This window comes from Alosa pseudoharengus, unplaced genomic scaffold, assembly GCF_046254945.1.
Source record: "Alosa pseudoharengus isolate Yale_2024_CS ecotype anadromous, Long Island Sound unplaced genomic scaffold, YU_APseudo_1.1 YU_APseudo_1.1_scf_6, whole genome shotgun sequence".
Classification (NCBI taxonomy): domain Eukaryota; kingdom Metazoa; phylum Chordata; class Actinopteri; order Clupeiformes; family Clupeidae; genus Alosa; species Alosa pseudoharengus.
Genome location: NW_027468848.1, coordinates 31,135,376 through 31,149,089, shown reverse-complemented (window position 1 = coordinate 31,149,089; position 13,714 = coordinate 31,135,376). Strand labels below are relative to the sequence as shown.

Genomic DNA, 13,714 nt, shown 5'->3' with positions numbered 1-13,714 from the left:
AATCTCACTGCACACAATTGGATAACACTACGACCAATGTTTACTGATTGATTCCGGACTTCGACGCAATTGGATAACACTACGACCAATGTTTACTGACTGATTCGTTACATCGATGTCGTCATCTGTTTAGCTCGCCTCTGGCCCGCCTATATCAGATACACCGATGCGATTTGGTACTCCACAATACAAGGGACAAGTAATGACCATCATTACTCATTGCCAGAGTGACTCACTGAGCAAATTCAAATTGTGCTCCCGCGAGGATTTCCAGGGTACCCCAGAACATTTTTCACACCTGATTCCCTGGATATTGGAGGTCACATGTGCAAATAGCACAAGTCACCTTTCTTTTTATTTAGTCTACTCTGGTTCTATTCTTTTCTTTCTGTGTTTTTTTGCAGTTGTTAAAGTAAGGTCGTTCTAATCTCCGTCTCTCCTCTCTGCCCTCGCTCTCTTTCAGTTGATGTTGCTCCTTTTTCATGGAATTGGTTTTTGTCCCCAATGGAATGATATTAGTCAAAAACAGTCCTGTCCTTCACCACGGCCACCTGTCGCTAAGGCTCCTTTGTTTTATTTTGGTCGACTTTAGTCCTATTCTCCATCTCCATCTCTCGTCTGCCCTGTCTCTCTTTCGGTTGATGTTGTTACCTTTACTTTTGCCTCCTTTTTCATTTCATTCATGGTGCAAATGAGGATGCACCTTTCTGTGTCTCTGAGGTCGATGTGAGCAATGCCTTTAGGAGGGTTAATTGTAGAAAAGCTGCTGGACCGGATGGAATTTCTAACAGTGTTTTGAAATCCTGTGCTGCTCAGTTAGCTCCTGTGTTCACTTATATCTTTAACACATCATTGGCTCAAGAGACAGTTCCTACTTGCCTCAAGCAGTCTGTTATTGTTCCAGTACCGAAAAACAAAAGTCCATCATGTCTGAATGACTACCGCCCAGTAGCCCTGACGTCTACAGTGATGAAGTGTTTTCAGAAGCTTGTGACATTATCTGCTCATCCCTCCCTGCCTACTTCGACCCCCTCCAATTTGCTTACAGAGCCAACAGGTCTACAGAGGATGCCATCTCAAACCTCATGCACACCACCTTAACTCACCTGGAGGAGGGGAATGGGAATTATATGAGGATGCTGTTCATTGACTTTAGTTCAGCATTTAACACGATAGTACCTCTCACCTTGGTCACAAAGATGAAGGCCTTAGGACTGAACAGCTCCCTGTGTCACTGGATATTTGACTTTCTCACCAAACCGTTCACAAGTGGTTAGAGTGGGGGGTCTGACATCTGACACATTAACCATCAGCACTGGTGCTCCCCAAGGCTGTGTTTTGAGTCCACTGCTGTACAACATCTACACACATGACTGTGCAAAGCCAACAGTAGTCATACCTCCATCATCAAGTTTGCAGATGACACAGTGATCTTGGGCCTGATTAGTAACAACAATGAACAGCTCTACTTGGATCAGGTTGATGAGGTGGCACAGTGGTGTCAATCCAACAGCTTGACACTGAATGTCAATAAAACCAAGGAAATGGTAGTGGATTACAGAAGGCAGCAGCAGAACTACAGTTACACCCCACTAATGATCAGCGGGCAACCTGTAGAGAGTCACAAGTTTTAAATACCTTGGTGTATGTTCTGAAGAAGTCCAGACAACGACTCTACTTCCTTCGTCAGCTAAGGAAATTCAAAGTTTCTACATCCATCATGAAGGCCTTCTACAGTACACTTCAGCGGTTGAGAGTGTTCTAACTGGTAGCATCATCACCTGGTATGGGAACTCCACAGTTAGAGATTGTAGTACTCTGCAGAGAGTAGTGCGCTCAGCTGAACGTACTATAAGAACTCAACTCCCTGCTCTACAAGATATCTATTCCAGAAGAGTACTCCTAAGAGCCCAAAAGATTCTGAAGGACTCTTCTCATCCTAACAATGGATTTTTCCTACCGCTGAAATCAAGAAGACGCCTATGTAGTCACAAAGCCAGAACTCAGAGATTTAGGAGAAGTTTTTATCCCCAGGCCATCCAAACTCTGAACTCACACTATACTGACTTTGCACACATTCACTCCTCAGCACTTCTTAAACATTTCTCAACTCTGAACTCACACTAGACTGACTTTGCACTCATTCACTCCTCAGCCTCCCCCCCCCCCCCACCTCCCACACACACACACACCTACATGACTTTTAGCACTTTTACATCCCTCTCCCTATGCTACAGACCTTTTATTTATTTTCTTATTTCATCACACGTCAAAACACACACACACACACACACATAGGCCTGTCGCGATATTCAATAAATCAATTAATCGCATGATAATTAAAATTAGCTCGATAATTTTTCTGGCCGCGATAAATGCCATTTGCATGCTTGTTTGTTTTCCTCGTCTCTCTCTCGGGTCCTTAGAGTAACGATGAGTGTCAGTCACTTGTCAGTCGCATGGTGTGTGGGGAGGCGGGACTACTGGCGTAGCCTACCACAGAGTGCAGCTAAAGAGCCGCGTGAGAAGTATACCGGTAGGCACTAGGCAGAGAGAAAGCTAGTTGCGAGTTCGAGTAGGCTACGCCTAATAAAGACAAAAAAGATGGAATTGGTTTCTAAGCCAAACGCGACAGCTGCAGTGTGGGAGCATTTCGGATTTAAACCGAATGCCCGTGGTGAACCACTGAACGTGTGCGAGTCGGTGTGTCGCATTTGTTGGAAAACAGTCGCAATTAAAAGCGGCAACACAACAAACATGCATATGCATCTAAAACACAATCATCCGCTGCAGTTTTCCCAGTTGGGGAAAAAAAAACACAACAAGTGGGCCATCTTCCTCTTCCCGAGGAAAATTCTCAGAACGACAATATTATCGCTTATCGCAATAATTTCTGAGACAATTTATCGTCCAGCAAAATTTGTTATCGTGACAGGCCTACACACACACATATCTGACTTTCTCCAACTTTTGCACATCTCCATAGAACTTTTTATTTATTATTTTTGATTTATTCTCCATCTATCTACCCATGTCCTTGATTGCCTAGCCTTTCTGCTCCCACCCCCATCCCCAACACACACACAAAAAACACACACACTTACATCATCACTGTCATCACCTCACATACATACAGCACACTGCTTGCTACAGTAACGGCTCCCACACACAGCTGCGTGCATCGCGTTGCTGGAGACGCATCCCATTCACTTTAAATGGGCTCACGTGATCCGTTGCCGAACTGAATTGTGGGTCCGTCGCGTCGCGTTTCTCCCGTCGCTCGCGTTGAGGAGTTCAGCTGTTGCTGCACCGACAGACGGCACCGGCCAATCAAGCCAATCTACGGACGGCACCAACCAATCACATTACGGTTTTACTTCAAGTCATTTGCATAGCTACTGTCGGGAACACCCACTGGCATGCGTTGACGGAACACAGCTGTGTGTGGGAGCCGTAAGCCTCCTCTACATACTTGCTGCACACTTCCCCCTCCCCCCCCCCCCCCCTCTACATACACAGCACATTGTCTTCAGGATCTTCTCCAACACACATCCTCTACATACTTACAGCACACTGCCCCCACCTACCCCCACACACACTACACACACACACACACACACACAGTCACTGCTCCACTCCCCTCCCGCCCACACACACATCTTCACTGTCATCACTCACATACATCATACATACAGTACTCTGCTTGCAATAGTAAGTCCCTTCACCATCCTTGCAGTACACTGCCCCCCCCCCCCCCTCTCCCTTACATACACAGCACATTATTTCATCAGGAAGCTTCTCCAACACATCCCCAACATACTTACAGCACACTGCCCCCCCCCCCCCCCCCAATACACAGCACATTGTCTCATGAGGAAGCTTCTCCAACACACATATTGCACACTGCCCTCTCCCCACATATACAGCACACTATCCCATCTCCCTTGTCATCCCCCCAACACACACACCAAGACCCCTGGCAGTTGGGTTAGCCCCTTGAGCCGTGGATCGATCTGCCCAAGGTTTCTTCCTTAGTAAGGGAGTTTTTCCTTGCCCCTGTTGCTCTTGGGTGCTCCTTGTTGGTGCCCCCCCCCCCAATCCCAATCCTCCCCCACCTTTCTTATGCAGCCCTTGCCACTTAATCTACTAAACCCCTCTTCTACTGCACTTTTTACCCCCCCCTCCCCATAAATGCACAAATAGGCTGACACCAGACATAATTTCACTGCATTTCTTACTTCCAGTGCATGTGCATGTGACCATAAACTTCCTTGTATCCTTGTATCCTTGTATCATTAGTTTGTGTGTCTAGCTGTCTTTTGTTTGTGTTTACCTCTGTGTCTGTTTCTTCCTCCCTTTGTCTTGATTGTCACTGTCTTCCATTCTCTCACTCTCTCTCTCTCTCGCTCTCTCTCTCTCTTGCTCTCTGTGCTCGCCTGTAGTGCAATCATTTTGCATCTCACTTTTTCTGATTCTCTCCATTTCTCAAATTCACACTCCTTTCCTCTTCTTTCATTTGATCTCCCTTTTCATGTTATGTAGACCTTTTTTCTTCTTTTTTGTATGTAACCCCTGCTTTCACATCAGCAACATTAAATCCTTTTTCTTTATACACCCCTCATTCTCTTTCTCTCTCTCCCTCTCCCCCACTCTCTGATCTTTATCTTCCTCTCGTTCCTATCTAAGCCTTAGACTCCAATTAGATTCCCTGCAAACATCTTTCTCTCTTGCTTTCATTTCCTCTCAATTCTGTCAATTTCGTTTTTAAGGATTAAGTTTAATGTCACCAACACATGTAAAGAATCACGCGTACAGAATGTGTATAGCTTACACTGATACACACACATACATAAGGATAGTTACCTAGGCATACGTGGCGCCATTCTGCAGTTTGCACATGCAAGCACACCACATCAAATGCAGTGCGTAATGAGCGAATGGCCACAAACTCAGGCGTCAGCTAACCACCACCCCCCACCCGCCGGAATATTTCTTTCTTTCCTGAAATGGAGCGACACTTTCTGCTGAACGTAAACTCCCTCGGCTGCTGTCCCCTGCAGCGCTGTCTCTTTCAGTTCAGCGCTGAATCCAATCAGCGCAGCACTATTAAAAACTCCTATTGCAGCAGTCTCTCTCACTCACACACATACACACACACACACACACACACACACACACACACACTCACTTACGCACCAGCTCACCTGTAATCCTTTTTTTACACACTCTACAATGCCTTTGAGAGGAGTGCCAATACTTACTGCTCAGTATTCATGTCGTCTTCCACACTATTGTCACTGACACCTCCTCGCTAGTGGGAATTGAGTTGAATGCAAATGCCAATGAATTTTCATAACCGGTACCCATGCATCTCATAGGAGTTTAGGGGTAAGTGGGCTGCAGGGGTGGTTGGGGTTGGGGTGGGGGGGGTGGGGTTGTCAGGTGAGCACCTGATGGAGCGCAGCTTGACTGGTTGTGCTTGGGTGGTGGAGAGAAATAAATAAAAATAGACGGAAGTAATGAGATTTGCTCTGTGCTGGTTGTCACACTGATCCTGGTGCGTGACAACATGCCTTGGGTTAAATTACAGGGGTAAGCCAAGCCACTTAGGGGAGCAGGAGTACCTGCAGGTAGGGGAGAAGAGAGAGAGAGAGAGAGAGAGAGAGAGAGAGAGAGAGAGAGAGAGGCAGTGGGGAGCATCTTGTGTGCGGCACAGAGCTGTAGAGAGTGTTGATGAAGCAGAGACAGAGATGGAGGGAGGAAGGATAGAAGTTCAGGAGCTCAGAAGTGTGAGTTCATTCCCAACACTGCGTCAGAGTTTGCAGGTCTTCATAGGGTAACCCCAGCTTGGGAATCAGGCTTGCAGCAATTGTAGGCATCGGAAAGGTTTAATAAGAGGCCCAGGGAATGCTCACAAATTTTCAGTGTGCACTGTGTAACCCTATGGGTTGGTATATGTGACAACCTAATCCAATTTGTGAGTCCAATTTATCAGGACCCATCAACCCAATCATCACTGCTTCTTCTTCCATGCTTCCTGATTTAAGGACGGGCTATTTTTGTGTGGAGTGACGTGTGTGTGTGTGTGTGTGTGTGTGTGTGTGTGTGTGTGTGTGTGTGTGTCTGTGTAGCGTAGCACACAGGTAGCACACAGCCCCCCCCCCTTCACATTGAGCTCTGTGAAAGTGATAGTAATCCATCAGCTCCTCGGAGCTGACAGAAAAATCGTTGGTTTGACATAGCGGGGTAATCTTCGTCTCTACTGATCACTGTGCTCAAAGCTACCTGACACGCATACAAATTCACAAAATGGATCGACAGTGAGGAAAAGAAAAGAAAACACTCAAAACACAAAATGTTTTGTTTGTTTCACATTTTACAATGTAAAAGCTTGACGCTGTCCATATAAAGACACAAACTTTTCAGCATGGGCTCTCCAGATGATTGCACATCACAACGATTGCACATTTTGGCAGGCAGGTGTCAATTTGTCCTGCTGAAATTTACAGCAACCAAATCCCCCCGGTTTCATTCTCCCATGCCTAGCCCTAGCGTAGGGCTCTCCATCTGGGCTGATTATGAATTATGACAGCATTTGATGCGCGACGAGGCCGGGGCTCTTGCCGGAGGTTTTCAGAGTCTTCGGAGGACTCAACTCCTGACTGTTTTTTTTCCGCTCACGTCACCCGAGAAGCAAAAGGGAGGAGGCTCTGATCTGCGGCGGCGGCAGAGAGGAGACGTCAGGCAGATGGGACCCATTAGCGATCAGTTGGGCGTAATTAGCCGCCCCACAATCACGTTAGATCATAAATCTATCGCGGCGCGTCTTCTCCCGGGTCGGCGCGGAGACGCGCATGCATTGTTCCATTTTCCGTGCCACTTACAGAATGCAGCCAGTTGTGTTAAGTGTGTGTTTGCGTGTCTGTGTTTAGTGGATGTGCGTGTCCATATCTTTGTGTGTGTGTGTGTGTGTGTGTGTGTGTGTGTGTGTGTGCGTATGCATTTGTTTTTGTGTCTGCATGCGAGTGGCGTGTGGGTGTGGGCGCATGCATGATGTGACTCCAAAGCAAGGCGTTTTCCCAGCGAGCACGTTTCCGGGAAATATTGCCGGTAGTATGCGTCATCATGGCTCTGTTGTTGTGATTTGATCTCAAGCACAAACACAGTACCAGATAGAGGACATCACCTTTTGCTACCTTTAAATCAAGCCACTTATATGAATGCAGTACACCTTTGTGCAATCTAGAATGTGAAGGCAGTATGATATGTACATGTAGGGTATCTGTATCCACTTGCTTTGGCAGGACATTTTATTCACCAGTTTGTCTGAATGGACCTGTGCTGTGTGTGGAGAGACCTTTGTATGTCTCTCTCTCTCTCTGCGTGTGTGTGTGTGTGTGTGTGTGTGTGTGTGTGTGTGTGTGGGTGGTTCTAATTGAATAGAAGTGCTTGAGGTGAAAGAGGCCTGAGCACAGGGGATGGCATTAGAAAACCCTGTGCTCTACTGCTTTTGAGAGAGAAAAAATGTCTTTTGGTTGACCTTTCCATCGGTGCCCTCGTCCCTCCCCCCACCCCTTCTTCAGGCCATCGAGGACGGGAATCTGGAGGAGATGGAGGAGGAGATCCGGCTGAAGAAGCGCAAGCGGCGGCGACACAGCGACAAGGAGGGGAGACGCGAGAGCGGCGAGAAGGCCAAGAAGAAGCGGGGCCGACCGCCGGCCGAGAAGCTCTCGCCCAACCCCCCCAAACTCACCAAGCAGATGTCCGCCATCGTGGACACGGTCATCAACTACAGGGACAGGTGAGCCCAGACAGCGCATACATCAAAACGATTCCTCAAACAGGAAAGCGTAGTCCATATAATAACAAATCATTTTTATGATGATCTTTACCTTTTTAAACTATTCTTTAAATATTGCCCTTCTATGCTTTTATGTGCTATTACTGTTTGCTTTTGTTTATGTAAAACGCATTGAATGACCTCTGTGTATGAAATATGCTATATAAATAAACTTGACTTGACTTGACTTGACTTGACTTCACAGTTGTAGAAGTATGCTTCTTAAAAGTGGGCCACTGATGAGTATAGTGGTGATAAGATATCCACACTGTATCTGTCTTCATGGAATATCCTTGTGTCTGTGACTGGGAGTGTGATCAATCCGTGCTGTTGCAGTCATACAAAATCTAATAAAAAAGCAGCCTGTTGCTGTCGCCATGTGTGTCCACGGCATCAATCTCAAAAAGATTTAGCTGTCAGTAAGTGTAAATATCAGGCACAGTGTAGACAGAGTGGATTGATTTATGCTTGTTGGACATAGCAGGAGGTGTGTGTCATTGGAAAATAAGTGACCTGATTGAAGACCAGTTGCACAGTAAATCTCAGTAAACAGATAAGCTGATCAGAGGGGAACGCATTGTGGCCATTAAAAAGGGAAAACAGAAACAGTGCCATTTTTCCCCCTACTTCACCATTGAACATCGCGTAACAGGAACGGCGAGACTGAACGTCCCCTGGCTTCTTCCAGTCTGCAGCTCTTCTGTCGCCACTGGCAGATGTTTTTTTTTCATTTCCCTCCTTTCTCCTTCCCTCCTTCGTCTTCGCTCCAGTCGTATGGAGTGGTTCTTGCCCGAGTTAGGGGCAGCACAGGACTGGAGTCAGCCGGGGCCAGGGCCCGTGCTCAAGCTCTACGTGGCTCCCGATTTATGTCTTGTTTGTCTCGATTGCACCTATGATTGAACACAATAGACACTTCAGACCTTCGATTTTGTACTTTGTTCGATTTGTACCCACACCCCTCCACTGTAGCCAATTTTTGTTTTAGCTGCTGCATCTGCTGTAGGAGTTCAGAGAGCAGCTCTTTCCTTTCCATCGGGGGGGGGGGACCTTAGCTGTGGTCCTTGAGGCTTAGTTGTGGTCGCACTCAGGGCATCTATTACTTTGACGACTGCTGAGCCTTGGTCCTTGTGGAACACTATGAGCCATACTCGTGACTCGTACCATATTGAGTGGAAAAGGTCTTTTCTTTTGGTTTGTTTTTCAGTAGCTTCACTAATAACAAACCACCTGGAGATCTGCTTTGTACACTTGCATCAAAGAGAAATATTCATTTTTAGTGTTGAATTATTAATCTTGGGGCTATTGTGTTTTATTACACTTTAAAATTAAATTTATTTAGTGGTTAATAGTGATTTAGTGATTTTTATTTTATCTGTTATATCCAGCCCTCTTGAACAAACTCAACACCACCTATTGTCTCCTCTAGATTTGTTTTAGCAGTGGAGGCAGGCCAGTCCGCAACCCCCAGATTAATTCTGAAGCAGTGACGGCAATACATTTGTGGCCACAAAAATGTAGATAAAAGAAACACCGCCCCCTAATTAATAGCCCCTAAATTATGATGTCTTGTCTCAGCAACATGCTGAAGAAATTCTATTCAATTCTATCTATCTGATAACACACTCAATATAAAAAACACATTGACGTTGTAAGTGTTTCCAAGTAACATTGAAAAGTGTATTTGTTATTACCGATCCGTCTCCTCTGGTGCATCCTGAAACAATTTACCGAGAGGCTGTTTTTGAAATCAGCCTAATCAGTATCATGCCGTCATGGGTCACGATATGGCTGCAGCAGAGCTGGCAAAGTCAGTCCGGTCTGACGTCAAGAGGAGGTGCTGCTTGAATCCAGTCCAAAGCATATTCATGCTTTTATTCCGCGCTTCGGCCCATTCCCCTCTGTTCTGCACGCTACACTGCTGCTAAGAAGATATTATTATTAATGATATTTAGATCTTTTTTAGATTATTAATGATATTTATTTACATACTAAGCCAGAGGCAGTAGTGTCCTTGTATGCATCTCACGATTGGTACGTTTTTAAACCACATTGTCCTGACAAATATTCACTATGCAGTGCGATTTCTCGTTTCCTTTGTTTGTTTGTTTCTCCTTTTCATCTGGTGCAACAGAACCCCCCGCCCTTATCAGTTAAGCCCCTCTGACACCTACCTGGCTGTGCAGATAGGGAGCAGACGGTGGTGGTGAGAGGAGATGTATATCGGCTGGGATGCAGAGCCGTTTTCTCCTGGAGGCCAAGGGAAGCCATTTTTCCCCTTGTATCCGACAGCTGTCATTTTAATTGAAACATCTCATGTAATCGATTAATAGTGACAACGTTTCTTGCTGCGTTGTAGCTCTCAAGTGAAGCTACAGTCAAGCTGTGCACAGTATGGAGGGCAGCCAGCATGCCTTTGGCTTTCTAGTCCCACACCAGTCAAATCAATGTAAATCAGGTTTATAGGCCAAGTATGTGCTGTATGTGTTTTCTGTTGATTTGATGTTTAGCAGTGCAGTTATGGACGGTGGAGATGTATTTTTTTTTAAGAAATTAAATCTGACTGCCAAAACGAGCTGTCGAGACTACCGAAGGGAAGAGGTTTTAGGACTTCCAATGCCTGTCACACAGGCCAGTCCTGGTGCCTATCATAGATCATCTTCCCATTCACGGTGCAGTTTCGTAGCCGTAAAAAAGGGGGTACTATATGTCACTATATAGTTTCAGGACTCATCTGGCTCTCGAATCACACCTCAGTGTCAGTTACCCCCCCCGCCTGTCAGTCAAAGCCAAATCCCCCCACCACCACCACCACACACTCTCCTCCCCAAGTGCTGAGCTGTTTACACTAAGATGCTCCTCAGAGGGAAAGTGGGATTGAGAGACCACTGTTTGTCCCGTACATTTTCTTTTTTTAGGGGCTCTTTTAGGAGCCCTTCTTCCCAGCTTCCAACACCTCTCCATCATCATTTATCTCTCTCTCTCTCTCTCTTTATCTCTTTCTCTCTATCAGCTCTGGCAGACAGCTCAGTGAGGTCTTTGTGCAGCTGCCCTCACGCAAGGAGCTCCCCGAATACTATGAGCTGATAAGAAAACCCGTGGACTTCAAGAAGATCAAGGTAGACACACCAAGCATGTGTTCACTCAGCACTCTGCATAACTTCAGAGAGGCTGAGAGTTCAGATTGACTCTGCTGTGCTTACCTGGTCTGCAGGAAATGGCTGTGTTCGCATGCTGGCAGAAGGCTCAGATCTGAAGCTTCCTTTCTTGAAACTTTCTTTTTGTTTGGGAGAGCTTTTTTTTTTGGCTTTGTTTTGATGTTGTAATTGCAGAAGGCTCTGTTCCTCGTTCGTGCTTACTAAGGAGTGTTACTGGTTGCTTGCAGGAGCGCGTGCGCAGTCACAAGTATAGGAGCGTGAGTGACCTGGAGAAGGACGTCATGCTGCTCTGTCACAACGCCCAGACCTTCAACTTGGAGGGCTCACAGGTGTGTGTGTGTGTGTGTGTGTGTGTGTGTGTGTGTCTTGTCTGTGTCTATGTCTTTGGATGGAGTTGAAAGTAAAGAACATCACATAAGATTAGTAGCATCCCTCATACAGTATCATTGGTAGTGTCTTCTGGTCAACCTCCCATACAGTGTTCCAGCTGTTGAGTAGATTTCCACATGAGTAGATTTGCACCAGTAGAGATTTCATTGCTTTTATGGGCAGAAATGAGTTGTGGTTTTATATTGGCCATGTTCTTGTACAGGAAAGCTGTGGAAAGTACATTTAAAAGTTCAAGAGATGTGGAATAAGCATCAGCTGTCAACTCACTGGAATAAAATAAAACATTAGTAGCAATAGTTTGTGTCTGAATGTGGCCCCCGGTGATTTGGATTGACTTTAAAAGCTCTTCATCTCCACACCAAACAGCCACATATCCAAGCTTTCCCTCTTTAGATAGTTCTCATGACACCACAATAACAATCCGGATGAAATATGTCTCCCTCCCTGCTGAGACTGTTTTACATCTCCGTGGCTGTTAGTTCACACGACCCGCAGAAAATGTCTCCCTCTTTCTCCTCCACGAGTTGACCAAAGAGCCTCCCAGCAAGTCTCCTCTAATTACCCTTCTCTTAGACCGTCCATAGATCAGGGATTTGTTTCGAGCGCAAGCCAGGCATTGGTCTATAGCACCCCCACCCCCAAACCCCCCCCCCCCCCCCCCCCCACCCCCAAACCCCCCAACATCCCCCCAGTTTCTCTAATCAGCTCTTTGTTGCTGTTTGTATGCTTGCTTTGGCGCTCATGCAAGAAAGCCCTGGAGTGTGTCACCAGAGATGGCCGCGTGAGCCCAAGCCAAACATACAGGGCTCCTAATGAAAGCCATCAGGGTTTAGCTTCCCTGCGCTCCTTCAGCGGAGCAGAGCGAGGAGGGAAAAAGGAAAAGGAGAGGAGAGGAGAGAAGTCAACACAAACAAACAGAGATTCAAAACAGCCCCCCCAACCCCTGGAATTTTTAAAGAGTTACGTTGAACTCCTGCCACATGGGCACTGTCACTGCCTCCCCTTAGCAAGATCCCCTCCAACACACACACACACACACACACACACACACACACGCACATGCACTCACACACACATGCACACACACATGCAAGCATGCACACACGCACACACATAGACGCACATACACACACACACACACACACCCACACACCTACATGCACACACGCACACACACACACACACACAAATACTGTACACGCACCCACACACACTTACACACACAGAGAAACGAGGCCTGCTATTCGCACACTGACAGATAGGCGGTGGTAGGCTCTTTCCGCGCTGTCTAATGGTACTGTTTTGGGGCGGGTTCTGTGTAGATCTATGAGGACTCCATCGTGCTCCAGTCTGTGTTCAAGAGCGCCAGGCAGAAGATTGCGAAGGAGGAGGAGAGCGAAGACGACAGTGATGACGATGACGATGAGGAGGAGGAGGAGTCCGAAACTGAGTGTGAGTTTGCTTAGTGTTTGTCCCGTTTGCTTGTTACTGCCCTTCAAACTTGAACATGTAGAGGGTGTTCAGAGGGTGTGTTTCAATTTGAATTCTAAAATACACTAACACTGCACAATCCCAATTATCTGGGATTTCAAGGGGAAAAAAGAACTGCTTTTAGCTGCCAGCGATTTTTCAAGCTGAAGAAGAGCTCGTGGCGGCTTTTTCTTGTCATAAAAAGACACCAAGCGTGAACACGGCCTTGCAGTTTTAGGGTAAAATGATTGCCTTTTCCCTTTCTTCTGTCCTCAGCCAAGTCCGTGAGGGTGAAGATCAAGCTGAGCAAAAGAGAAGAACGCAGTCACGACAAAGGGAAGAAGAGGCAGAGCCGCAACAAGGCCAAGCCTGTGGTCAGCGATGAGGACAGCGACGATGACCCAGACGATAAGGTACGTCCACAGACTAGAACCAACACTAGAACGGGAAGTTCCCCATTTAGGTCCCTCACTGTCATGTTTCTTTACGAGTATGTCAACTTTATTAGGACAGTTTTAATCTATACTGGTGCGGTCAAGGTACTGAACCCATAGCCTAGTCATCATCTATATCCCACAATGCAATTCTAGTGAAGATACAGGAACGCAGATGATCTAACAACATTATGAACATCACCATGGACTGTTTTTCACACAGCCAATTGGCGGATGCAACACTCATTTCATGACATCGGATGTCACACAGAGTGTATAGATTTTATGTCACATCAGTAGGATGCCCTGGTTCTGACATCCCTTGGTGTCAGAATAGCACGCTGTTCCAATCCACATACACAAAGTGTGCTGCAAGTACCTGGACAGTGCACTCATAATGGTCAAAAAGTATATGTATATATATA

The 13,714-nt window shown here is 46.3% G+C and overlaps 1 protein-coding gene across 4 annotated transcripts in view; it reads left to right on the top strand.

Moving 5' to 3' along the window:
• smarca2 (SWI/SNF related BAF chromatin remodeling complex subunit ATPase 2) overlaps positions 1-13,714 on the top strand; it is a 45,247-nt gene that overhangs the window by 29,307 nt on the left and 2,226 nt on the right. For all 4 annotated transcript variants that reach the window (XM_076270810.1, XM_076270809.1, XM_076270808.1 and 1 more), the window contains 5 exons: positions 7,584-7,801; positions 10,851-10,956; positions 11,223-11,324; positions 12,708-12,837; positions 13,132-13,268. In XM_076270810.1, coding sequence (XP_076126925.1) covers positions 7,584-7,801; positions 10,851-10,956; positions 11,223-11,324; positions 12,708-12,837; positions 13,132-13,268 — 693 coding nt within the window. The remainder of the gene's footprint in view (positions 1-7,583; positions 7,802-10,850; positions 10,957-11,222; positions 11,325-12,707; positions 12,838-13,131; positions 13,269-13,714) is intronic.